General features: G+C 40.4%; 1 protein-coding gene and 1 long non-coding RNA gene across 2 annotated transcripts; one reads left to right on the forward strand and one right to left on the reverse strand.

Moving 5' to 3' along the window:
* Positions 1 to 3,114: 3,114 nt before the first annotated feature.
* On the reverse strand, positions 3,115 to 24,928 carry brwd3 (bromodomain and WD repeat domain containing 3). Its single transcript, XM_034683966.1, has 40 exons — positions 24,645 to 24,928; positions 24,439 to 24,497; positions 24,305 to 24,334; positions 24,060 to 24,119; positions 21,413 to 21,563; positions 21,221 to 21,319; positions 20,949 to 21,109; positions 20,459 to 20,680; positions 20,198 to 20,298; positions 20,026 to 20,096; positions 19,803 to 19,903; positions 19,671 to 19,711; positions 19,460 to 19,564; positions 19,221 to 19,371; positions 19,005 to 19,139; positions 18,784 to 18,912; positions 17,642 to 17,867; positions 17,407 to 17,547; positions 15,924 to 16,107; positions 15,733 to 15,826; positions 15,456 to 15,629; positions 15,168 to 15,241; positions 14,888 to 15,080; positions 14,646 to 14,756; positions 14,445 to 14,552; positions 12,791 to 12,915; positions 12,621 to 12,703; positions 12,423 to 12,534; positions 12,236 to 12,297; positions 10,015 to 10,170; positions 9,813 to 9,933; positions 9,594 to 9,719; positions 9,409 to 9,484; positions 9,262 to 9,312; positions 9,018 to 9,161; positions 8,756 to 8,908; positions 8,478 to 8,647; positions 6,818 to 6,909; positions 5,728 to 5,862; positions 3,115 to 5,567 (listed from the first exon to the last, which is right to left on the reverse strand). The coding sequence occupies exons 1-40, from the start codon at positions 24,676 to 24,678 to the stop codon at positions 4,729 to 4,731; spliced, it is 5,400 nt and encodes a 1,799-aa protein (XP_034539857.1). The 5' UTR covers positions 24,679 to 24,928; the 3' UTR covers positions 3,115 to 4,728.
* Positions 24,174 to 24,643, forward strand: LOC117812962. Its single transcript, XR_004631297.1, has 2 exons — positions 24,174 to 24,292; positions 24,458 to 24,643. It is a non-coding gene; the product is annotated as an uncharacterized LOC117812962 (long non-coding RNA).
* Positions 24,929 to 25,057: the final 129 nt, after the last annotated feature.

The following is a 25,057-nucleotide window of genomic DNA, read 5'->3' on the forward strand; positions in this document are numbered from 1 at the left end:
ATTAATGTTAAAACTTTTTTTAATGTACATTTGAAAGCCCTAAATATAAATACAATAGTTTTACATGACATAGATTTAAGCTTGTTATATTTTACAGTTTGAATTTCTTTTTTTTTTTATGAAGTGATGTTGATAAATTAACAAGACACCTCTTCTGTCACATGCTGCCTAGATTTTAATGCTGCATTTAGCTGGTTTGGAAGGCATATATTGCCTATAATAGACTTTAAAAAGAGTCAATTTGACCCGCAACATAACAGAAGTTTCAAATTATTTTTTTAATTTTAGTTTTGAAATAGTTTAACTTTTGCTTAAAGCTCCGGTGAAGAATTTTAAACTGGATATGAAACAGACTCAAACTAATTTCAACGTCTCTTTGTGTGCTTTTAAAAGCAAACCAGACCATCAGTATAAAGATTGATCTTGGTATAAAGTTATTTTTAACACCTGAAACCTCTGTTCTGAGGTAAGTGTAAGATAAGGTGACAAACAACAAGTTGAAGAAACAGCCTTAATTACTTTTGTAACAGCAAACACCCACAATTAATGATACATTTGACGGTTAAAAAAAGCAGAATGAAGTTCTAGGATGAAGAGAAAACAGATTGCACTTGTACAGGGAGTAAATCAGCAAAGGAATGAGACGATTGCTTTGTCCATTGGGGGCACCAAAATTAAAACAGACCAAAAGTTCCTTACAGGAGCTTTAATTTTGTTCAAATGTGACATATGCCATTGCAACACTATAAGACTCTAAAGTATAAGCACACAGACTTTTTAACAGGTATCATGCAGTAAACTGACAAATCTTTGCAGATTCATGATGTATCAGAATAAACTCACTAACTACAATTTATTTAGTAATATATTCATATTATAAGTTTAACTTTGAATTATATTTTTAGATAGGCATAAATATGTGAAAATACATAACTTAAATATAAATACTTATTCCTGCAAACTCACTAGTAGTTGATCAGCAGTCAGCCTTGTTTGCAGCTTTTGGCCTGCAAGAGCTGCTGATTTCAGCCACCCTGCCAGGTAATTATTTATCATTAGAATTTGAATGAAACTTAAAAGTTAATTGGATTACAAAAAAGAGAGAAAGAAATTGGTAAGTAACAATTTTGGTAACAGGTTGTGTATGTTTGACGCATGAGAATTTTATTCATAAGTTTAAAATTAAAGGTTAATTTATTTCAGAGACCGCATGTTTAGTCAGCGTGTACACCCACTCTACTGATGGCTCTGCTCTATACTGACTATACAAATATTTCATTCTTAGGTAGACAAGGATATTTGAAATATTGTGTAAACTTCAAAAAAATATAATACCTGATGCCTCTTTCTGTGGCATCTTAAACCCCGGCTTCTCCTCTTTGTGTCGAACATTAGAATTTAGGTGATGCATTATTTAGAGGGCTGTCTGTGGAGTCTCGTAAAAGTAGAGTTATTGTGCTTATTTAGACCAAAGGCACTTTTTTTTAAGGACAAACTCTTAATGTTTGTTAATGATATATAAAGGGAATCTTCATCAGCTCCCTTCTTTTCAAACCTTAATGCAGAAAGATAGTTTATTATCCAAATCCTGATGCTACTTTCTTAAATCTTACAACATCTGGAACATAAGCTCAGGCAAACACAATCTGTCCCAGGCCACTTTCATCATCCAACCCCCCAAAAGTGCATGTGCACTCTGTTGTCCCTCTGTAATAAAATCCAGCCTTTTCAATACAAACTTTATTATTATCAAAGACAGAGAGTTACTGTGTTGTAATGAGCTAAAACTCACAATCAACCACATCCTTTGGTGTGATAAGTAGCTGTTTTCACACTTTACTCTTATTCCTAAACATCCATTAAATTACCCTTTTCCAATGTATGCATCGGTCAGTTTTAATTCCCATGATCCTCCATAGTCTCTGCAGTTTCTAGGTGTGGCAGAGTGCGTCACAGCTCAACCTTGTTTGTTCCTCTTCTGACTCACCCCAGCTTTCAGTGCATTAATGCAGTTTAGCAGTGGGAAATGGTACACTCAGGTTTACGACCGTGTCTTACCACGGTCGATAGCCCTGTCCTAATATTCAGTAACTAGTGAATCTTTGCCTTCGGTGCATGTTTATGACTCTACCACCATCATAAAAACTGCAGATGACTCAGTGCAGGTGGTGGTGAGTATAGCTCTTGAAGCTTGTGTGGTGGCGTAACATGGGCAGGAATCATTCAAGAAGGAAAGCACAAACATGTAGAAAATCTTCAAGAAATCCAATCTTTTATTAAAAAAGGGAAAACACATACAATCAAACATTGTGTATAAAAGACAGTCACATAAGCTCATTCCACCTATAGCAGAATGTTATATTTGTACTCATCAGCAACTAATCTGATGCTTCCTGGTGAGACTAAGAGTCATCTACTGTATGAAAATAAGATCCCAAAATATGAATCTTCTCACACTCAACCAGAAATATTTCAAGACGCCAGTTAATGTTGCAGCTGGGAGCACCCTGGATGCTGATTTGTGTGTTTTTATCTCTGAGAACCTGACAAAAAAACAAACTGTTTGAGAACAAATAACCTCTGAGGTCTCTCTCATGTCATTGACTACATGGAAGCAGAGTGATGAGGAGGTGTGTTCACATCAAAGCACCCAGTGCTGAAATGGAGGTCGCCCTCGAATCACTGTCCAACTGCACAAAAGTAAACATTATCGGTGCAAAAAACCAAAAAAAATAAACATCTATTTTGCAGAACTTCCACATGATTTCAGAAACCAATCGACCCAGGATCAATCATTGTTAAACACAGTGATTCTGAAAGCGAATAAACACCTGATTATACCACAGAGAAATTTTTTGAGTTGGTTACAAAGGAGGTGAAAAAACATTGGCACCTCTTACTGAAAGACTGAGCAAAGAGTTGCTGTCTTGTTGCCTTTGGCCAAAAACAGATGAGTATAATGGCTGATAATGATCCCTCAGGTTGATCACACACACACACACACACACACACACACACACACACACACACACACACACACACACACACACACACACACACACACACACACACACACACACACACACACACACACACACACACACACACACACACACACACACACACACACACACACACACACACACACACACACACACACACACACACACACACAGAGGTTAAAAGATGTTTTAGTTATGTCCATTTCAAACTCAAAAAAAGAAGACTGAATTAATGCTGGCTGAAAAAGTTCAAAATTCTACAAAACAAAATCATGAGGTTTCATCCTGTCTCCATTATCTTTATTACTCAGCTGCCGCGTAGAGGAAATTAATGTGCAAATATTTCCTTTTCCTCATCACCATTATTGTAAAAAATAGAAAAAGCAATCAGAGTATAATACAATGAAAATAAATATTTCTGTGGAAGAAAGAAAAGGAGGCAAGGGGCTGCCTTGCTTTTGCACGTGCTGGGTGTTGGAGAAGGTGAGATGGAAGCAGTTACGACGCAGATCAGGGAGTACAAGATAGGATGCAGTGGCTTTTTACCCAAGAACAAAAACAAAAAATAATACAGTCACCGAACTCTAAGAAGAAGAAATGAAGAGCCGCAAGAGTCAAATAGAACAAGAGTAATGGGGGAATTTTTTTTTTTACATTCAGGCCAAGTCGGAGATGGGTTTCAGAAGCTGGGATATTACTAGAGCCAGACAGATTCTGTGTTCTTGAGAGCGATACTGATTTGAGAGGGAATAAGTGACAACTTTGAACTTCTGTGGAAGATTTGGGAATTTAAAAGCTGGAATGAAAACAAGACTGTGTGGATTCTGCACTGATATAGCTACAGAGAGGTTCTCTTAAGGCGGCTTTCTTTAAAGTCTTAATCAGAATGTTTCACGTTATTACACACCTGGAACCAGTTCTCATGCAGACCACTGTCGGCTGGCTCTGCTACACGGGCTGCAGACAGTGCTGAGAGTATTGTATGCTATGGAGCATTCTCAGCTTGACAAAATATTTGATGGCTCTTGATTTAGCTGGAGTGCCAATATCAGTCAAACGATATATATCAGTCTGGTTTCAGATGTTAAAATGATGCTTTATACAATTAACACTGATCTCCCTATAGTGTTAGCGCCCAAACACTTCAATGAAATTTGACTGAAAACTCTGATAACTAAGGCTTCTGGTTGTGAGGAAAGAGCGAGTATCAAAACAGGTGACATCAGTGTCAGACTAGTGACCACAAGAGTGAGGAGTTTTGTTAAGTTACTTTGTACGAAAATAAAAAAAAACTGAGAAATAAAAACATGAGCACCATTTTTTTGGCATCTCTGCATCCTTCTTTGGTGACCAGGAGTAAGAGGAGTTCGGAGGAGGTACAGGTGGGAGTAAAAGGAAGGGTATAGTGTCAAGTCCAGGATGAGGAAGAGGAGCAGCGCCGTGTCCTAAAGGCTCTGCCAGCGAGCAGTAAGGCAGAGGTGAGAGAGTCCAGTCGGGGGAGAACAGTAGCTCTGTTAACCAGGAGAGGTAACTCCATAGCAACGTGTCACAAGCACCAGCGATCAGTTCGACAGTCATTAGCAGTCTCAGATAAAAAAAAAAAATCATTTATATATATATATATATATTATATATACACTTGTACAAAAAAAAAGAAAGAAAAATCCCTGAAGTTTTACTCATATCTGACAGTTTTTCTTATTGAGGTTTGAGAGGTGGCGACGTGTCAGTGGCTCCAGCCCATGAGGTGGCTGACGCGGGCTTTCTCCGTCATACGGCGTACCCGTCCTGATCGGGACTTGCCCAGATTGAGGGGGTCCTCTTTGGACCCCTGGCCGTCGTCCTCGGATTCGTCCCTGTACATAACTGTCCTTCGGCCCTGGTTTCGTGTGTTCACTCGCTGAGACTTATACCGGCTGCCTCTCTCTGGCCGACCCCTAGCTGCTGCAGCTCCTCTCTGCCCTTTGGAGTCGTCTACCTCGTCCTCCTCTTCTTCCTCTTCTTCTTCTTCCTCAGGTTCCTCCTCCTCAGGCTCCTCTTCTTCTTCTTCTCCTTCACCCTCCTCCTGTTCCTCATCTTCTTCTTCTTGTCCTGCTTCCTCCTCTTGCTGCATCTGTAGCTGCTCCTCTCCCTCTTCCTCCTCCTCCTCTTCTTCTTCTTCATCATCCTCCTCATCTTCCTCCTCCTCCTCCTCTACTTCTACAGGCAGCTGCACCCGTGCTTTTTTAGGTCTCTGTTCCTCCTCCTCCTCCTCTCCTCCTCCTTTGTGTCTCCTTTTCCCTGAGGCCGCCACCTTACCCTTAGCTGCAAGGCTCGCTGAGAGGCAGGGGGCTTTGCTGTAATCATGGTCGCCCCCCTCCACGTACTTCTCCATCTCAGAGTCAGAGTTGTTCTCGCTGTCTGACGACGACGAAGAAGACGATGATGACGAGGTGGATGATGACTCAGATGAGGAGCTGTTGGATCCAGACGCCTCCTCCTTTTCCTTTTCGTCGTCAGACTGCGGCTCTTCTCGCTTGTGGTGCTGTCTGGAGCCGTTATTCTGCTGTAAGTCACGCTGGTGTCCTGTAGCAACCCAGAGGACTTCATTTTAATAGGGTAACTTAAAGAAACAGCATGACTAAACATTTTTAAAGAAACAGTACAGTAAAACCATTTTAAGGAAACAGTACTATATAACATTTGAGTACGTTTTGGTCAACATCAGGATGTTTTCTTTTCTTACCTGACTTCTTCACGGGAGTGGCGTGACTGCGGGTCACCCGATGTGGCTCCTGGTCTCTGCTCTCGCTGCTCCTTGATGAACTCGGGGAAGAAGGCTCCATGTCTTCCTCCTCTGCTACACTACTGCTTTGCTGAGCTAAAGCAAAGACACACGGATACTTTCATATCAGGACTGTGATCATACTTTCCACATACATCAGAGGTGTTAAGCATAACAGCTGATTATCAGCTATAAATTAGAGCACTGATTTGAATGTATTTATTTGTTTATTTATTTAAAAAGGGACTGCATATCAATGAACATTTTAGCATAGCATCCATGTAAATATTGCATTGCTATCTTGACTTGAAAGAAATGAATTGTACTGAGATGTCAGATCTGCGGCCCTCTTACAGTTTTCCAGAGAAGAGAAGGTTAAACTAGTCTCAACCTTAATGGAGGTAATTCACACTCCTGGTTTGTTGCGGGTCAAATTGACCCTTTTTTAAGTCTATTTAAGGCAATATATTCCTCCCCAACTAGCTAAATGCAGCATAAAAATCTGTGCAGCATGTGACAGAAGAGGTGTTGTGTTAATTTATCAACATCACTTTATAAAAATTTTAAATAAAACAAGCTTAAATCTATGTCATGTAAAACTATTGTATTTATATTTAGGTATTTCCAATGTACAATGAAAAAGTTTGAACATTAATTTTAATGAAAAACAAGTGAGTTATCCTCATTGAACCATGATCTGTGAGAATTAAAGAACATCAATGGACTAAATCTTGATTTAAATGGTTAGTCATGGAGTTAAAAATTAGATTTAAAAAAATGTTTATTGGGATTTTTTGGGGGGTTCTGACACTTTTGGATAATTGAATATGCCCCGGGTCAAATTTACCCAGGAACATTATTGCTGGTCCAGAGAAACGTACATAACAGGAGAACAGGAGGGTTAATAGATAAATTAAAGAAGGTGAAAAAACAACAAATTAAATCACTATATTTAAAGCAATGTTCCCATTTTTAACATTGCTAACAAAAGCCTTATCATTCACAACACAGAATACAAAAAACAAATAGTTTCAGAAGAATGCACTCGTACCATGATATGGCCTCTGATGAGAACGACTCTTGGTTGAGGTCCGGGATTTTTTTGGCTTTGACACCTTCCCTGACTTGTGCTTCCCTTTAGGGCTGGACATAAGGAGACAGAGAAATCATACACACAGTCCATTACATAGTAGCAGCATGCAGGCAACTTTATTTAGCTTTTATATACTATAAGTACATCTCTGACTTGCTCACAGTGTATAACCTGACCAGGATCCTTAGGTCAGCAGGTGGAAGTCTTTTAAATGTACCCAGAGTCAAATCAAAGTCCGGTGAAGGGGCCTTTGGTTACTATGGTCCTTCTCTTTGGAACAAACTGCCTGCTGACCTCAGGTCCATCACAACTGTCTCCACTTTTAAAAAAAAGATTGAAACATATTTATTTTCTCAAGCGTATGAATGATATAATGACTGTTGGGACTGGATGCATGTGCAGCAACACTTGCTGTTTGCTTGATTGCTGTGTCTGATGTATGTTGGGTTTATCTATTGTTTTTCTGCGTTTATTTATTCGATTTGGAAAAATGTTATTCTTTTGTAATTCTCCATGTAAAGCACATTGAACTCACGTGTAATGAAATGTGCTTTATAAATAAAATTGCTATTGCTGTAAGAAAACAAATTTTCACAGCTTCTTTAACTTAATTCAACACAATGTATAACAGTTTGAGATATTACACTGTAACATCTGAGATCATCTGATAATGTGGCGTGTAGAGTGGCAGGCAGGGCTGTGTGATAATTAGATAACGACAATTATCGCGATATATTTTTTCTTGATATAAATATAAAACATTTTCGATAAAAAATCGATATAAATAAACATTTAATTACACCCCCGGCCTCTTATAATGGAGGGTGCGCTAAAGAGCCTTAAACGCTAGTTGCCGCCCAACATTTGACAGAAGAAGAAGAAGAGGCATTGAACAGCCAATCATGTGGCAGGGTGAGAGGGGTGCGGGGCTGTATGTAAACACAGCTGAGACAAGGGACAAGGAGTGGTTAGTCTGACACTGTGCTGACTCTATTTTAACCATTAACTCAATACAATTCATTAAATTTACTTTCAGGATGGGGGTAAAGGAAGAGCACAGAGACAACTTCTGCTGTGCATTTCAAACCCGTTTAATGTCCACCATGATGGTAACACAACGGAGCACCGAACGAGCGTGATGCATTCACTGCACTGTGGGAAACAATATTACCCTGCCTGTAATCCGTAGTAATCTTAAAGTGGAGAGCAAAACACAAAACAACACTCTACTAAACTGAAACACAGTACACAATTTGATATACATTTGTTGTAAATGTAAATCAAATTATGGAAATAACCTCAATCTGAGAAAAATAAGAATCTATAAACTAAAACTTCACAAAAATCAAATTTTACACAAAAGACCTGCTTCCTGTTAGCACCGTCAGAAATGATGGATTCAAGAAGTTTATCAGAAAACTAAATCCAGATACAAACTAACAAACTGTCTGGTTTCTTCAACTTTCACTCAGGGGCAAAGTTTACATTTAAATGAAATAATGATTTGTTATTTATCATGATAATTATCGATATCAACTGATATGAAATATTTTATCGTGATAACATTTTTTTCTATATCGTCCAGCCCTAGTGGCAGGTCGGTGAAAAGCCTCAGTACCTTGGGGATGGACTGAGGGGTGGTGAGCTGCCTCCGTTGTGCAATCTGTTCCTGTAACTGAGCCTCTGACGAGCCCGCCGCTCATTCTGGATGGCTGATTTGTAATCAGAGATGACGGCGATGATGTGTTTCTCAAAGAAGGCCGACAGGCTGAGGGTCATGGTGTAGATCTATACAAAGAAGAAGAATGTGGAAATGAAGCAACCACAGCATTTCTTTGTTGACGTATAAAACAAAAATGTTTTGTTTTTTTTTCTGTCCAAGGAATGCTACATCACCTGAGATTTTTTGTTGGGTGTGTATGCTTTGGAGTTGCTGAAGATGAGGCGCACGTCTTTGGCAAACTCCACCGGATTTTCATAGTTCCCTCCCATCAGCGTCTCTGACACTGTGCCCAGGTCCATTGGAGTGTCAATGATGTCGCGGTAGTCCTGAACACAGCAAATATGTGAGTGGAAATGCTCATGTTCAAAGAAATGGATTGGTACATGAACTTTTCAAACATCAGCAACAAGTGATGATTATTTAAGATTGTATTACCGGATACTCAAAGAGATCCACAGGCTGTTTGAAGGGTTCTGAATCTGTCGAGGCAATCATCCGACGCACCAGCTCTTTGCATTGAGTTCGCCACGCTCTCGCATTCAATGACACGCCACGCTGCTTTGAGTCCGTGTTTGATCCCTGGCAGGAAGAAAATGAAACGCACATTGACTACTGAGACTGCAGAGGATTCAAAGTCTCTGACGGTCTATGATGCTTCACTTTTTAATGCTAAACTTACCCGCTGTCCTGTGGATGTTCCTGGAGTGTCAGAGTCCACATCTAAGTCAACCTGCAGAGTAACACATACAAACCCAGTGTTCTTACCACAGCAAAAATAATCATTCAAAGTAAAAGTAAATAACAAAACATATCCTGGCGATCTCACCTCAACTTCTTCTCCGCTGCTGATCTCAGACTTCAGTCTGTGATACAGATCCAGGATGTCTGTGCAGCTCTGGTCCCTGAAGGACACAGAGGGCCATGAAATCCAACATGTGAGAACATCAATAATCTTTAATCTAATATTGCAGAATCAGTGACTATACTACAAGATAGACTCTGAAGTTTTACCCGATATAATGCAGCAGAACATCCGTCACCACTTTGGCAGATGCTACAATGGGGCTCTGGGGTTCGTTGAAAGTGCGGGCGTTGTGTTCAATGTAGCGCACTTCCCACATTAGTGCAGAGATCCGCCTAAAACCAACAAGCTCAGATCTCAACATATGCATTCAACATGTTGCGCTGGATAAACTGTGTGACTGTGTGAGCCGTCATGTGCTGCTTTACCTGTAGAAGCGGTTCTCCAGCCGTGTGTGGACGGTGCTGAGGTCAGTGGGGTAAGCCACCGCAGTGCAGTACAGGGGGTAGTCCCGCAGATTTACAGGTAATGTGAATGCCTTGGCAACCTCTGCGGAAACATGAACAACACTTAATACAGATAGACTCTGCCTGCAACAAACAAACTGTTATTAATCCCTCGGAGGCGTACCCAGTGTAAGAAGCTGGTCAATGCCCTGGATGACTCTCTCGCATTCTTCATCTCGTGTGTGAGCCCCCCACTCGCCCTCCTGAGGCTGGTAAAGAAGAGCCGTTTGCTCCTCTTCTGCCACCTCCACACCATCGCCAACCTGCTCTGGCAATGCAGCTAAAAGAACAACACAATCAAACAGAGAGCTCAGGTCAGGTCAGGTTAATTTAGTTGTACTCGTGGGTAAACTTGTTTTGCAGCCAGTGAGATGTTAGGTCAATACAGAGTTAGAAGACAGATGTCAGACAGAACAAACTACTTAATGTGAAAAACATACAAAAATATCCTAAAACTAATCTAACAAAATTGTAAAATGAATATACATGATAAAGTGATAAAAGTTCTAAAGCTGGGGCGCTGGTGGCCTAGCGGTGTAAGCGCCGCAGATACAGAGGCTATAGTCCTCGTCGCAGGGGTCGCCAGCTGGATTCCAGGCTGGTCGACCATTTCCTGCATGTCTTCCCCCGCTCTCTACTCCCCACATTTCCTGACTCTCTTCACTGTCCTATCAAATAAAGGCAAAAAGGCCAAAAATATAACTAAAAGAAATAAAAAATAAAAATAAAAAAGTGCTAAAGGTTCCATTTAAAACGCATATCAGAAAACAGTCAGCCAATAAAAACTATAAAATCACATGAATAAATAAGAAAATCTGGGCTCAAGTCTTAAAATCGGAGGTTGACTGTGTGAGAAAATAAATGCTATTGCTTGTTCAGCTCAGTAATTGTAGCAGGAACAAAGCTTTTCTTGTGACGCTGTGTCCTGCACCGTGGGACTAAAAACAGTCGTCCAAAGTGAAGAAGCTGGAAATGCAGGCTGGAGTTACAGACAGTCGTAAAGTTCACAAGCCTTACAAAATACTTGTATTTGTATAATCTTAGAACATATCAAGAAAAACACAAGTTCACTATAAAGTGAGATTGAAAGTATTACAAGTCTTATTAAATAGACAAAGTAGTTCTTGATTTGAACACCACAGAATAAATCTGCACTGACCAGGTAAAAAATGCCAGCTGACTGAACACTAATTGACAACCTGGTACATTTCAATATGAATGGACTACTTGGTAGTTCAATTACATGAAGAAGGAAATCATAGAAGTTGAAAAGGAGCAGCAAACGGTTCTGAGCTATGAACATAACAGTTGGGAACTTGAATTATAACAAAAGACTCACTGTTCAAATATATCTAAGTAGGCGGTCTGAGGTCTGTAAAAGAGAAACTAATGATCTCTCTTGTCTGAAAATAAATGTTACCATCTTTATGAAAAGTAATGTTGTCTCCTACTAGGAAGGCGTTTTTAACCACCTGATTTTCATCAGCCACATTTTCTAAATTACCTAAACCAAATGTTGCTGAGCAGACACACATTTATGGAAAATATCTAAATTAAAATCATTAGATTTGGAGCACAATGTTTTCTAAACATCTTCTGTCTCATGCAATTTTATTTTTTTTAAAGTTGTATTTTTGGCCTTTTTGCCTTTATTTGATACGACAGCTGAAGAGAGACAGGAAATGTGGGGAGTAGAGAGCGGGGGAAGACATGCAGGAAATAGTTGACCGGCCAGGAATTGAACCGGCGACCCCTGCGACAAGGACTATAGCCTCTGTATGTGGGGCACTTAGACTGCTGGGCCACCAGCGCCCCCTCCTGCTAATTTTGTATAAATAAGAAAACATTTTAGTTTGTGTTGTTTTCGCCTCAATTCAAAATCATTGCAGTTGACAGTTTTAAGATTATCCTTAAAAGTGGTTTTACCCTAAACTACTTAATCAAATGTGAGTGACTGCTTAGGTATTACGTTTCTGCTGTTTGGAGTTAAATCTTTCAAAATACTTGAATTTTCTAGTTTTTTAAATATTTTTTGGGGGCTTCTCCTGCCTTTTTGACTGATCAGACAAGAGATAGGAGTCAGAAGCATGGAGGATAGAGTGGTGAATGACATGCTGCATAAGGCATAGGATGGGAGTCAAACCAGGGGCCGCTACCTTGTGGATCGCAGCCTCTGTTCATGGGTTGCATGATTTAAGAGATTTAACAAGTGCCCTAAATATTCCAATTTATCAGAGAGTGTTATACTCTAAAGGAAGTGTAGTCTTCTGCAGTTTTCCTTGGTTGCAATGGTGTCTGAAACTTCATGAAATTGCTTGAAATCTGTCCTCATAAACACTACTGACCTTCCTCAGGAATGGGCTCCATATCCCAGGGACTCATTTTCTCCCGCTCACCGTTATCCCACCTGATGAAACAGAAAGAAAAACACAAAGCAGTTAGAGGTTATTCGATTGAACTTACCCAACAGGTACATCAAATAAGCAAAGAAGAATGTGATATTGATTTCTGAACATCTTATTGCAGACATACTTCACTGCATAGCATTGAAACAGGCTGTCTGGATACTCAGGCTGCAGAGGCTCCTGGTCCTCCACAGATCCAAACCACCAGGCATCATCGATGATGCTGCGGAACCTCATACCTGTGAGGTGGAAGCAGGATCAAACCATCAGAACTATCTCGAATGATTCATATGAGAGCTTAACACAACTTTTCACAAAGACTGACCTGGCTGCCAGTTGTGCTCTTTGGCCTCGTTGTAAAACTGCTGCAGCACCAGAAAGTCTATGACATCAGGCATGTCATGGTACCTGCAGAGTGTGGGAAGAACGAACAGTTAAATGCATACATGTGCTTAAATGTATTTACATTATCTTGTATTGTTTGTAAAAGCTTACTTTAATGAGAAAGAGTCATTCGTCATCTTCCCTGAGACTGGGTCCAAGAAAGCCAGTTTGAGGCAGCAGAGGGTGGGAGGTCCCACTTCATATTTAATTCCCACCACCTTCACAGATTCCTGGTCCTGGAGAGGAAGAAAAAAGATACACACATGTAAAAAAATTAGGACTAACAAGCAAGATTAAGAACAGAACTTTTTAATAGAAAAACAAATGCATGCCGAGGCAGCACGCAGATCCCCCTGAAAACACTGAAGATTATTTCTTGTGTCTTTTTTTGAGGAAAAGTCCGGCCGGAGTTGAATAGGTAATTCAGATACAAGTATCATTGTTTCATTTTTAGATTACTCCTGTTCTGCATTGGTTATTTTATTTTACTGCCAACAAAACTAACTTTGTTTCCTTTGTTAAACCACTCTGCAACTGTTGCACAAGAGGCCTGAGATAGCAGCTAAAGGGGTGAGCTACAAGCAGCAACAGATCTAGTGCCAACAACTGTACCATGCTAAAAGTCACTCCGCTTTGTTAATTTCACAGGGGGGCAAGGCTGCAGCCATGCTCGCAGTGCTGAGTCAGTACTCACCCAAATGGGGCTTACATGCTCACAGTACATTGCTGAGATGCTGATTTTGAGCAAACACTAAAATCTTTAGTTAAGTGCTTACTTATAACTTCGTACTAAAAGCATCGGGCTGATAGAAAAGTAATTTGTTTCTTATTTGATCAGAAATAAATAAATAAATAAATTCTATAAACTCAGCATTTTTATGGCCTAGATGTTCAATGGGTGAAAAATCAAACCAGTTTAAAGGGATAGTTCTTTTTTTTTAGCTGGGTTGATTGAGGTACTTGACAATAGTAAGTGAAATACATGGAAGCATGAATTAACTGTAAAATGACTGTAAATAAAATGGACAGTGTCACTCCACCTTTTCCCATTGAAGGGTTTTAAGGCAAAATATCCCGTTCCAGAGCGCTGCCATCTTGTAAATTTTTCTGCAGCCAGAGTCTGTAGGGAATTTCTGTGTTAACACAGTGATTTCTGTGTTGCCACGGTAACGAGCTCCGCCCTACAGCGTAGCGTCACGAGTTCCCATGGAGTTTTCTCTCTACGGCAGCTGTCAATCACATTGACACATGCAGCCAGCCACCAGGGGGAGCAGTTTTTGTGGAAGCTTCACTTCCAGCCAAGCGAGCTGGACCCCTGATTTAAACTGATGCCAAATAAGCTCTTTTGCTTGGAAGCCAATAGATTTAGAGCTCCCTCTGCTGACTGGCTGCAGTATAGAATGAGATTTCTGATTCCAAAGTGCTGAAAATGTTCCAAATAAGCGCAAATATATACACCCACATTAGTGTCGGTTTCAGTTCAAATCAGCTAAATTAGGTGGTGGAGCCGACTCAGTCTGCAGCGGTTGATGGTCTTGATTTCGTCCCTGGTCGGTTTCTTAACAAAGGAGCCGAGCTGACCAGCATACCCTGTAGGTAATACATTTACTATTGACAAAGACCTCATGCAACCCCACCTCAAAAAGAACCGAAAACAAATCGAACTGTCTATTTAAGAAAGTTAAAAGACCTCACAGCTGTTTACAGACTCCTCCAGCAGCTTGTCTTAAGGACAAGTTGAAGCTTCTCAGTAACACTGTCTCACCCTGAGGTCGAGTCTGTTCCACGGCTGTTTCTGAGGGTTGATGCTGTACGCCTTGGCCCTGCGGACAGCCCGGACATAAGCTTGGTGGCCCTGTTTGAAGTAGATGAGCTGGGGAAGGACAAGAGAGCCATGATCAAAATGCATTCCAAGAAGCACCTTTAACTGTCTGATGTAATTATCTGGCTGAGGGACACTCCTTACCTCGTCACCCATTTGTGGAACAAAAGGAGAGCGGCGTGGGATTGTCTCCATTATCCATGACGGTGGCATCCACTCCTCAGCATCAAGTCCAGCCAGAGAGGACGTGGGTTTCTATGTGTATTAGAATTGTAAGAGCAAAATGTTTGCATTCAGAATATTCCCTATACTTTGTGGTTTTGCCTGATGGAGAGTAATGCCTCAAAGGATTGTTTTCACTCTGACTACAGGTGATGTTAGCTCACCTGTTTGGTCTCCTTGGGCTTCTTCTTCTTCTCACTTTCCCTCTTTTTTGCATCCTTTGATTTGTCCTCTCCTTCCTCCTCCTCAGAGCTGCTGTAAACCGGAGGTTGCACAGGCCTCCTGCTGGATCTCTTCGGTGGCTGAAGGTTGATTCCAGCATCAGCTGTCCAGTCAGAATATTCACTAGAAGAGTCACTGAGCGTGGAAAAATTAGAACTTTTAGCTAGATGATCTTAACACATATTGAAATATTGAACCTTTTCTTAGTTGAGAGTCATTTACCTGGAGCTGCTTTCTGTCTGCCACTGAGTTTCACCATCAGAGGAGGCCTCACTCTGCTCCCCCTGTTCTGCTGCCTGTAAACACAGCCAACACCTTTACTATAGTGATGTTGCTTGTGACTGCAGTTTTTGCAACAAATGATTGATGTTATCTAACAAGAAGTTCTCTAAAATCAAATGGTCATTTTCAGTTTGATTTAAGTTACTGGCAAACTGTCATTTTAAAACCGGACTACACATACACAGCAAATGTATGATAGTTATGTGTAGAGAAGTGGATGATACGTACTTCTCCATCAGTGTCAGACTCTATCTGGCTGTCAGAGTTACGACGGTTGCTGAGATTTCGACTCCTGGTCCCTGGACGGCGGACTTGGGCAGAGCGGGTCTGATAGGCGTGGTGCTGCTGCTTCTTCTTCTTTGTCGGCCGCAGGGAACGAAGGCGTGTAGTCAGGGGATCGCTCTAAAAGGGGGAATTAAGAGGATGGAAAATGAGAAAAGATGTATTGGCAGGCACAATAAAAATTGGATGTGTGGAAACAACTGTGACGGGAGGGATGATGTACCTTAGGCATGCATGCTACAGGTTTCTTCCTCTTCTCTGCGTTGTAAAGAGAACATTCCATGTCGCCTTTGGCTTGTCTGCACTCCTCCAGAACTCTGAAAAGGACATTTCCATCATGCAATGCTCACAAAAACGCTGTAACAGTAAAATAATTATGAAGCATCTGTTGTGTTCTTCCACCATCTGCCTTACCTGCATACTCCATGTGGCACTTCATTGACCACCACTCTGCGGCTCCAGGCCAGCAGGTCCCTCTCTGTAGCTACTTGACTACGCAGCACATTATGCTGCATCTGCCACACTCCATCCACCTGCCCGGTCCTACGTGGTCCAACAGTTGGAGAGGGAGCCACCTCTGCTTCATCATCAGCTTCACCTAAAATTAAAGGATATTTGCTTGTCATTACATTATATATTTATATATTTAACTTCACAGCAAACAAAAATATATCATCTACACAAAGATACTACCAACGTTTTAAAAATAAATCTACAAGTTTTAAAGACGAAATTAAAAGCTATGCTAAACACACTTCACTAAAAGCAACCCGATTTAGTGAATATACCAAACAGACCAGGGTTTACATTAGCCGGTATTTACTGGCTTTTAGCCGGTTTCACATGCAGTTGTCCAGCATATAGAGACATCATCGGCCAAAATGTCCGGCGGTAAAAATACCAAATATAAATAACCATATTGCTCATGATTTAAGCTGGGGGGGTTTCCCTTTAAACTGCATGTGAAAAAGTGGACTAGTCTTATATTCGGAGTCTAAACTTTTCATAAAGCATCATAACCTTCTGTAAACTTGTCAAAGTAAGAGCTGTGGTTATACAAATCTTCACGCATCCATCATCAGTGGAGAAGGGATCTCCTGATGTTTTTGAGCATTCAGGTCCAACTGTTTTCTCCGTACCGCTGTCAATCAGTAAACGTGACGTGTGGCATTTGGGTGACACTCAAAAAAATCTGCTGCTTCACTGCACGGTCATGAACAAATGTTGGTATGTAAGAGTTTAATCAAGTTTAGCCTCTCAGCATGATGAGATATGAATATCAAAACAATCGGTGATGGCCACTTTCCAAAACGCTTAAAAAGGGGACAGATAGCATGCATGTGGATTATTCTCTTCAGTGCAGTGTGAAGAGGACATTACCAAACATTCACCCGTTACTTGAACGCAAAATTCGGAGTGGGGTCGGGTGCGGAGGACACCAGACAGACATGGCAGGTCACGCCTGTTGGCACCGGACCAGAGGAGGCTCAGGTTAGAGTAAAAGTGCGGGGCTCTCAAACTTCAGTGCTTAATAGATCATGAAGCGCTCTATAATGTCCATGTGAATATAAACCGGGTTATGCAAAGTGCACTTTAAGAAAAGAAAGTCCAGGCGTGCTGGTCCGTTACCCTCCCCCTCTCCATGCAGCAGGTCGGCATGGGGACGTGCTATCCCCCGGTGCTTGATCATATTATTTATTAATTCATGAATTTAAGATTTTAGTGTTTTCAGTGTTGTATTGCTGGTAAATGTTAGTTATTAAGCAGACCGGGCTTTCAGAGCGGATGTCCGACAATTATTCTATATGGACGGAATTCTGGAATGTCACCGGCCAAATTGTCTGACAAAAAAAAAAAGTCTACAGTAAACTCTGACACAGACATCAATGTTAAATACCCTCTGCCTCTTCAGCCTGCTGTTCAGGGATCTGACGTTGGTCCTGCTCATCCTGCAGCTGTCTGATGAGATTGTCCAGCATGTTATCTCTGTTTTCCGCTGTTTGCTGGCCAAGAACCTGCTCCACCAACTCTCCTTCACCTGAACAAAAAAAAAGGCAACATTCGTTCAGTTACATTCCCTTGGTTCAAACTGTGTGAGCATTCTGAACTGTTAATAAGAGAGCAAGTTTTACTGTTAGCCATGTATCCGAGCTGCGGTACCAGCTGGTCCTCCTTGCAGTTCTCTCGTCCTGGCACCAGGCGCTGGTAGTGAGGAGGGTGAGGGTTTCCATCGACATCCACCAAGAAGGGGGGAGGCATGAGATGTGGGGCTTGCTGTGTTTGCTCGTCCAGGACGTAGTTATTGGAGTCACGGATGAGGGGTCGGTAGTCCGTATGGAAGAACATCTGCTCAGGAATCTGAAAGTTATAAATACATTTGTGTTAGTAATGAGACACAGTGTAAAAAGACTGATTGTGTTGCTTGCTTCAGAGAACACAATAGAGAGCTACTTCATTGTTATCACCATTGTTCAAAGACAAATTAAGGAATACCGTGTGTAACCAAAAATCCACAAAACTTGTCTTTTAAAAACATAAAAACTGTCTGCAGGTTAATAAAGAGTAAATTTGTTTACACAAGGCATGCACGATATTGGATTTTTTGCCGATATGCCGATATTTTACAACTCATTTAGCCGATTAATGATACCGATATTTTTTTCCGCACGCCTAATTGCAGAGATCATCACTTCTCTTCTGTAATGGAATTAGCGTATAGTATTATGGTGATACTCTTATCACATTTGTTCATTTCTTGTGCAACATAAGAAAAATACTTAATACTTGAAGCTGCATATTTATTTATGACAATTGCTTTCAAACAAAATTCATACAAAAAGATACATCCTACTTAAAACTTTGATGATGCCCTTCCTGAGACAAATCATAACAAAACCCACAACCAGGGCAAATTTGGCCAATTTCACATTTGACATAGTAAGTAAACCTAACCTCTGTTCACAGGGAACATGTGAAAAGTGCAACTGTACAGCAATTAAACCCAAATTAAATAAAATGCTTTACTCTTTGACAGTAAATCTTCCTAAATTAGTCAGCTACATGTACCTTACAGACTGCTGCTTAATTCAAATTCAACTTAAAACATGAGCCCAACGTGTGCAGCAGCCCATTATTTTATCGGTTGATTATATCGTTGGATATGGGCGTGTTGGCCAATATCAGATAGTTCATTTTAAAGCCAATATCGGCCGATACGACAATGGCCAATAATATCATGCATCCCTAGTTTCCACCTCCAGTTTTGAGTGTTTACCTTCTCGTATGGCCTGCTGCAGCCAAAGCCAAAGATGAGCAAATGGCCGTGTGAGTCAGTGCAGGAGAAATGCTGCCCATCGGCTGAGAACTTGCAGTCAAAAATAGCACCGTGGCCTTGCCCTTCAATCTAGAGAACAAACATTGTCATATGAGCTGAGTAATAGTGGGGGGGGGAGAGAGAAAGTTTAACGCTGGTTAATTTTGGTTGTGTATTATTACCATGTTGAAAAAGTTGCGGATTTTGGCTCCTCTGGTCAGGTCCCAGATGTAAATGTTGCCGTCATGGCCGGCGGATAGTATGATGCGGGAGTCAAATGGGTGAGCCTCGATCACATACACCTCGTCATCATGACCCTTGAGGGGGAAAAAAAGTGATTAGCATAAACAGCTATTTCGATGAAGAAACTATGCAAAGCAAAAACATCAGCCACTCACTGATAACACATGCAACAGCTGTCCAGTGGTTGAGCTCCAGACTTTGAGCAGGTAGTTTGACACAGCTGTGATGACGGTGCTATCTGAGCGGTCCCAGACCACCATGGTCACCACTAGCTTGGTTTTGTCATCCCCATTGGCAGCAGCGGTCCTGTAGGAAAACAACCAATCAGTCATGAAATATAAAACAGTTAACGGCAAAAGCTCACACCTCATTTAAATACTGTTTACTCTCTTACCCAGGCAGCCTGGCAGCCATGTCTAAAATGACACTCTTCCACTCTTGTTGCTGGTAGTGCCAGATTCTGGCTGTGCCGTCACGACTGCCGCTCACAAACCTCAGGCTGAAGAGAAACACGTATTCCACTGTTAGAGGCTCCACAAACATGCAGAATAACAATATTAATAATAATAATTTAAGTCTATGTAGATCCAAGGTAACACACTCACCTGTCACTATTATTGCTAAACTGGACGACTACAACTTTATCCTGAGGAAGAAAAGAAAAATGCATATTTCAGTTTCTGAGACTTTGGCTTAATTAAGTTTTTCTTGTATAAAACATGCATTTAGTTTCTTACAGTGTGGGCGTCCATCTCAGAGACCTTCATGGGAGTTTCAGCACCAAGGTAGTACACCCTGATCAGATGATCGGTGCCACCAGTAGCCATGAACATACCACCTTTTGACAGTAGACATGGAAAAATGTTAGTGTCATGTTTGTTATATTTTACCCAGCTCATACTGAAGCAAGCTTTTAATTTAAAAAAATGGAAATTATACCAAACAGGAAACTAGACTCACCACTACTGAAAGAGGATGTAGAGACCTGCACTCCTGGTCGTGATCGCTCAACAAACTTCACAGGTTGATCCCTGAGGGGTGGAAGGAAAACACAAAACTTTAGCTGTTTCCATAAAAGAATCAACTTAAGTGAACAGTTTTGGTTATGAGCAGGTTGGTTTAAAACACCTACTCAAACTTTGTGCTGATTGAGTGCCACTTCCAAATGCACGCCATGCCGTCTGCACCGGTGGAGGCCAGGTATCGTGTTGTCCCTTTAATAGCTGGACAAAACTAAGTGGAAAGTAGAATATTGTTTTTTTTTTCTTGTCATACTGAACACAACCACTACTGAGTACTCGGAAAGCATTTGCATGATCAGGTACCTTGACAAAGCATTGAAGCTGACAAATTCATCTTTGTTTAAGTTATTCTTTGGCAGTATCAGTCTAACCTGTATGGATGTGATGGAGGCAGCGTGGGCCTGCAGGACAGTGATGGGTGCACAGGTACGTAAACACCACACCCTGATGGTTTTGTCACAGCTTGCTGAGGCGAGGAGAGTGTTTTCGTGGTTGACAGCCATGTCGCAGATCTCTGCTGAGTGGCCGCGAAGAGTTGAGAGGAGCCGTCCGTCATCAGTGGCCCAGACTTTCACCAGGCAGTCATCAGAACCCTAAAACACAAGACATTGGTACAAATGAGTGCGGCAGTTTTGGAGGAAATTAGTTAGTAAGATCCACTGATATTTATTCAGAAAAAATACATTCTTTGTCACCTAAATGCATACAAAACTCCATCCTGTTCTCAGTAGATAATTATTTATGAAGGGAGATACATGCGCTTTAATGTTTGAATATCTTAAATACCGGTGACTGGTCAAATGGACATAAATGTCGTGATACAGAGTGTAAAATTTTAGTCAAACAGTCATCACAACTTACCGTAAATATCCGACGACCAGTGCGGTCAAAGGCTACACAATACACTGAAGAAAGGTGGCCAAGGATGCGTTTGTGTATCTTCATGTGTTGATAGGAGGAAGACGGCAGGGCCTGGCCAAAACGAGCTGTTCCTGTGGCCTGGCGAGCTCCCATGATGGATACTTGAAATAAAAACAAATGTTAAGCAACCCATGAGAAGCAGTAATTCACTACACTGGACATGGGGTCCTAAATGTATTCAAATTAAAATAATAGAACAAAAATGTACACACCAACATTGGGAGCATCTCCATTTTTGACTGGAGGTTCTGGTGGACGTCCCCGATGGAGTGCAGCTACAGCTGAACCGCTGCATACTTTGTGGCTACAACCTAAATTAAGCAGGAAGCAAATTAAACATGTGATATATATATTGATTAAAATGTTAAAAACGAAGCTCAACTGGATTGAAAGGATGTGCTTACTTTTGGTGGTGCGCAGCAAGGACTGTTTTCCAAGCCCCAAAAGTGTGTGGACTCCGGGAACACTAGGTGGGATCTCCTTCTCTATGAGTGGGCCTATCCGCTGGCAGACATGGAGTAGATAGTCTGCAGGAATGTGCTGGTTCAAAATCATCTGTAGGAGTCACAAACAGTATTTATAATATGACACAAAAATAATGAGAAATATGAGAAACATTGAGTGAGGAGCACTAAACATTATGAAGCTACAGCAATGTCTGAACATAATCCAGTTCAAGAAGAAGTATAAAGAAATGATTTTTATGAGGTACAAGGAGGAAGACAAGTGTTGAGAATCACGAGGGGTTTACTTTTGATTGTAGGTGTAATAATGAAGATTTGACTTGTGGGAGTGCACTAGTATAATGCCAGATAATAGTGAATGAAGGGGTAGGATAACATAAGTTTTAACTTCTTCCTACTCCTTTTCACACATGTAAAGTAAAATGTTCCAGTGCTTGCTAATGGAACTGATTGATTTTGTTTCTTTTGTATATCTTTTTTTTTTCTTGTATGTTTGTATAACTATTTCTTCTTTTCTACTTGTATGTTTGTTTTTTCTATTTTACTTTTACATGTTCGAAATAAAGACATCAAATCAAATCAAAAATCAAACATTATCCCCTCATCTACAGTCAATGAATTGTCTCAAAGAAAAAAAATTAATTAAAAAAAATTAATCAACAAAAAGGTTAAAAAATTCGTTGAAATATAAGTATTAAATCACCATCATTGAGGCAAGACAGGCAACAATTGTTATAAGCAACAAAACATAATTTTCAATAATATTTTTACATTTGTGACAAAGACTAACATCTTTAATGATGATCATATAAAGCAGAAAGCAAGTATCAATATTTGTTTTATTATCAAATGTATTTATCTGAATAAATACCATGTACTTTAGACCCTGCAATGTTATGTACGAGACAATACAGAGCACCTGCAAGCTACCATGGTTTTGGTCATCATTTACTCTGGTTTCTCATCCAGATTACTTACATCATTTTGACTCTTTTTACAATGTGAGGCTGGGACACAGGATAACTTAATGATAATAATCATAATGACAAGAAGAATACTGTGATCATATAATGGGGCGTACATTATATTAAAAAACCCCATCAATTCTATTGTTGACTGACATAGCTTCCTATCAATATTTACATTTTTGAAAAGATACTTTACTTCTTCACTTCATACTTGTCAATAGACGGCAAATTTCCAAAAACAAATTACTCTGTGTTAAAATAGATAATGTACTGTCCTGGTCTGTCCGACCAGATCGATTATATTATCTCCAAGATGGGAAGAGGAATAGCTATTTCAAGGAAATGTTCTGGATTTGTTCCACCTTCTGTCATGAAAGATAATGTTGGGTCACTTGTTCTGTCACACATTCAGTAGTGTCCGATTATCTGGTTAAGTGCTGCTGAAAAACATCTAAAAAAACTTTAAGTTATACAAAATAAAGCTGCCAGATTGGCTCTTAACTGTTCTTTTCATACTTGAGATGCATAAAAGATTATGTATGGCTAACTGTGGAGGCTAAATTAAAAACCTGTCTCCTGTCATTATGCAAACTGATATATGGAATAACACACCACAGTTCTTTTGTGATAGACCAAAATATTCTGGTTTTAATCATAGGTATACGACACGTCATGTGAGCACTGGTTATCTGCTAACACCAAGTCATAGAAATAACTGTATGATGAAGTCTGTTCTTTTTAAAGGATCCTCTGCCTGGAAACAACTCCCCACTAACCTGAGATCAAAGACAGGTTTTCTTTTAAAAAGTAATTTAAACAAATGCTGATGAATTCCTCATAGACGTTATTATGTAATCACTGCTTTGAAAGTCTTCGTTTTATTAACTTTTGGTGCCATGTGTTTGTGACAATTTAGCTTTTGTTCCCATTATTTTGTATTTTAATGATTCTCAACTTTTATTTGCTCAGATACTAAGTTTATTTTTCATTTTCATTCTTGATTTTTATTATTGGCTGCAATTGTATCTTTGTTTTATGGATAATGTGTGATTTTAAATAATTGTTTTTCTTGTTTTTGTTTCGTTGCTTGAACCCCAGGAAGATTAGCAACCACAATGTGGAAGCTAATGGGGATCCTAATAAATAAAGAAATAAAGAAATACTTCGTAAAACGCTAGATTTTATTCATGGCAGGATTTTACACTGTAACTTGTTGAAAACAGACGGGGAGACAAGGAGGCGGGCTAAAGCTGCTCACAACCAATCAAAAACGCCCTTCACTATATTTCCGGCTCGCTCGCAACGATAACAGCGATTCTATTGGCTCCCACAGAAGACTGACAGCAGGCTAGATGTGATCTAACCAATCACAACACTCTCTCGTCTCTATTCTCCTCCCTAGCCTACACAAAAGCAAAGCCTCGATATAATCATTTTTAACAGGCCTGGACTAATATAAATGTTTTAATGTGTTAAAATAAACTTAAACGTATAATCACAGAATCTATTCTCGATGGTCGATTAAACACATTATATTCGATGAAAACGTATTTTATTTAAGACACACATTTTGTGCTTTATATGATATAAAAAACTTAAATATGGTTATTCTCACTCACCCAATCTTGGAAGGTCCGTGTGTATTTCTTTCCGCCCCAGCTCCATCGTTGAGGGACCAACTGAAGTTAAAAGATATAAGCTTGTTACAGATAGCACCAACCTGCCAGGTTAGCCCGGGCTCGGCAACCCCGCTCCATTATCTACACACCAATCAGAATTTCTGAAAAGTTGCCCATAAAGAGGCGAGATAGGAAGCTGTACGGAAATAACACAGGAAAATAAACAGAGAAAGGTCTGAGCCTACCTCATACTCCTCCAGCTCCTCAATCAGGATCTAACAACAGACACAGACACACAGTTAGCCACTAGCAGTTAGCTGCTTATCACAACAATATTTACACAACACGAATTGATGAATTGCTTTCAGGATGACTTTACCTGTGCTGCTTTCTTACAGGGTCCAGACTGCAGGAATCTGGCAATGAGGTAATACAGTTCTGAAAAGAAAGGTTGATGTGTTAGCTACTGAGCCGAGCTAACGTTAGCTATCCACTCGGTTACTTAGCTCGTTGTCTGACACAAAACTACAAAGTGTGAGAATGCAAAATGTTCTGTTGTGAAATAAATCAACACATGTCACTCACCAGCTTCGGTTTGTGAATACTGTTCTCTTGCCATCACTTGGTAACACGGGCGACATTAAGACAAACTGATGTTTTAGCTTGCTCCTTAGCCGCCGGCTAGCTAACAGTAGCTAGATGTGTTTAGCTAATACAGGCTGGTGAATGGCCTCCTCCTTTCTCAAGTTGTTCCCAGACCACCTGGTGCTTTGTGTTAGCGCCCTCCAGTGAAACAAAGCAATACTGAACAGTTTTTTTCTCCTCCATCGTAATAAATATGATACTCAAATAGTCTTCAACTTTGGACCTTTGATTGTCTGCTGGCAGCAACATTTAGTGCCGTTTTTTGTACATGTATGTGAGATTCCAATTTTATAAGAAAGCTTTTTAACATATTATCAGCGGTGGACAAAGAACACAGCTTCATTACTTCAGTC

Source organism: Notolabrus celidotus, chromosome 5 (genome assembly GCF_009762535.1).
Source record: "Notolabrus celidotus isolate fNotCel1 chromosome 5, fNotCel1.pri, whole genome shotgun sequence".
In the NCBI taxonomy this organism is placed as follows: domain Eukaryota; kingdom Metazoa; phylum Chordata; class Actinopteri; order Labriformes; family Labridae; genus Notolabrus; species Notolabrus celidotus.

Coding starts and splice junctions, on each gene's coding strand:
- brwd3 (XM_034683966.1), bottom strand. CDS start 24,678: ATGGCAAGAGAACAGTATTCACAAACCGAAGCTG. Junction 15,081..15,167: donor CAGACAGAAAGCAGCTCCAG/GTAAATGACTCT, acceptor TTCCACGCTCAG/TGACTCTTCTAGTGAATATT. Junction 8,648..8,755: donor CACCCAACAAAAAATCTCAG/GTGATGTAGCAT, acceptor TTCTTTGTATAG/ATCTACACCATGACCCTCAG.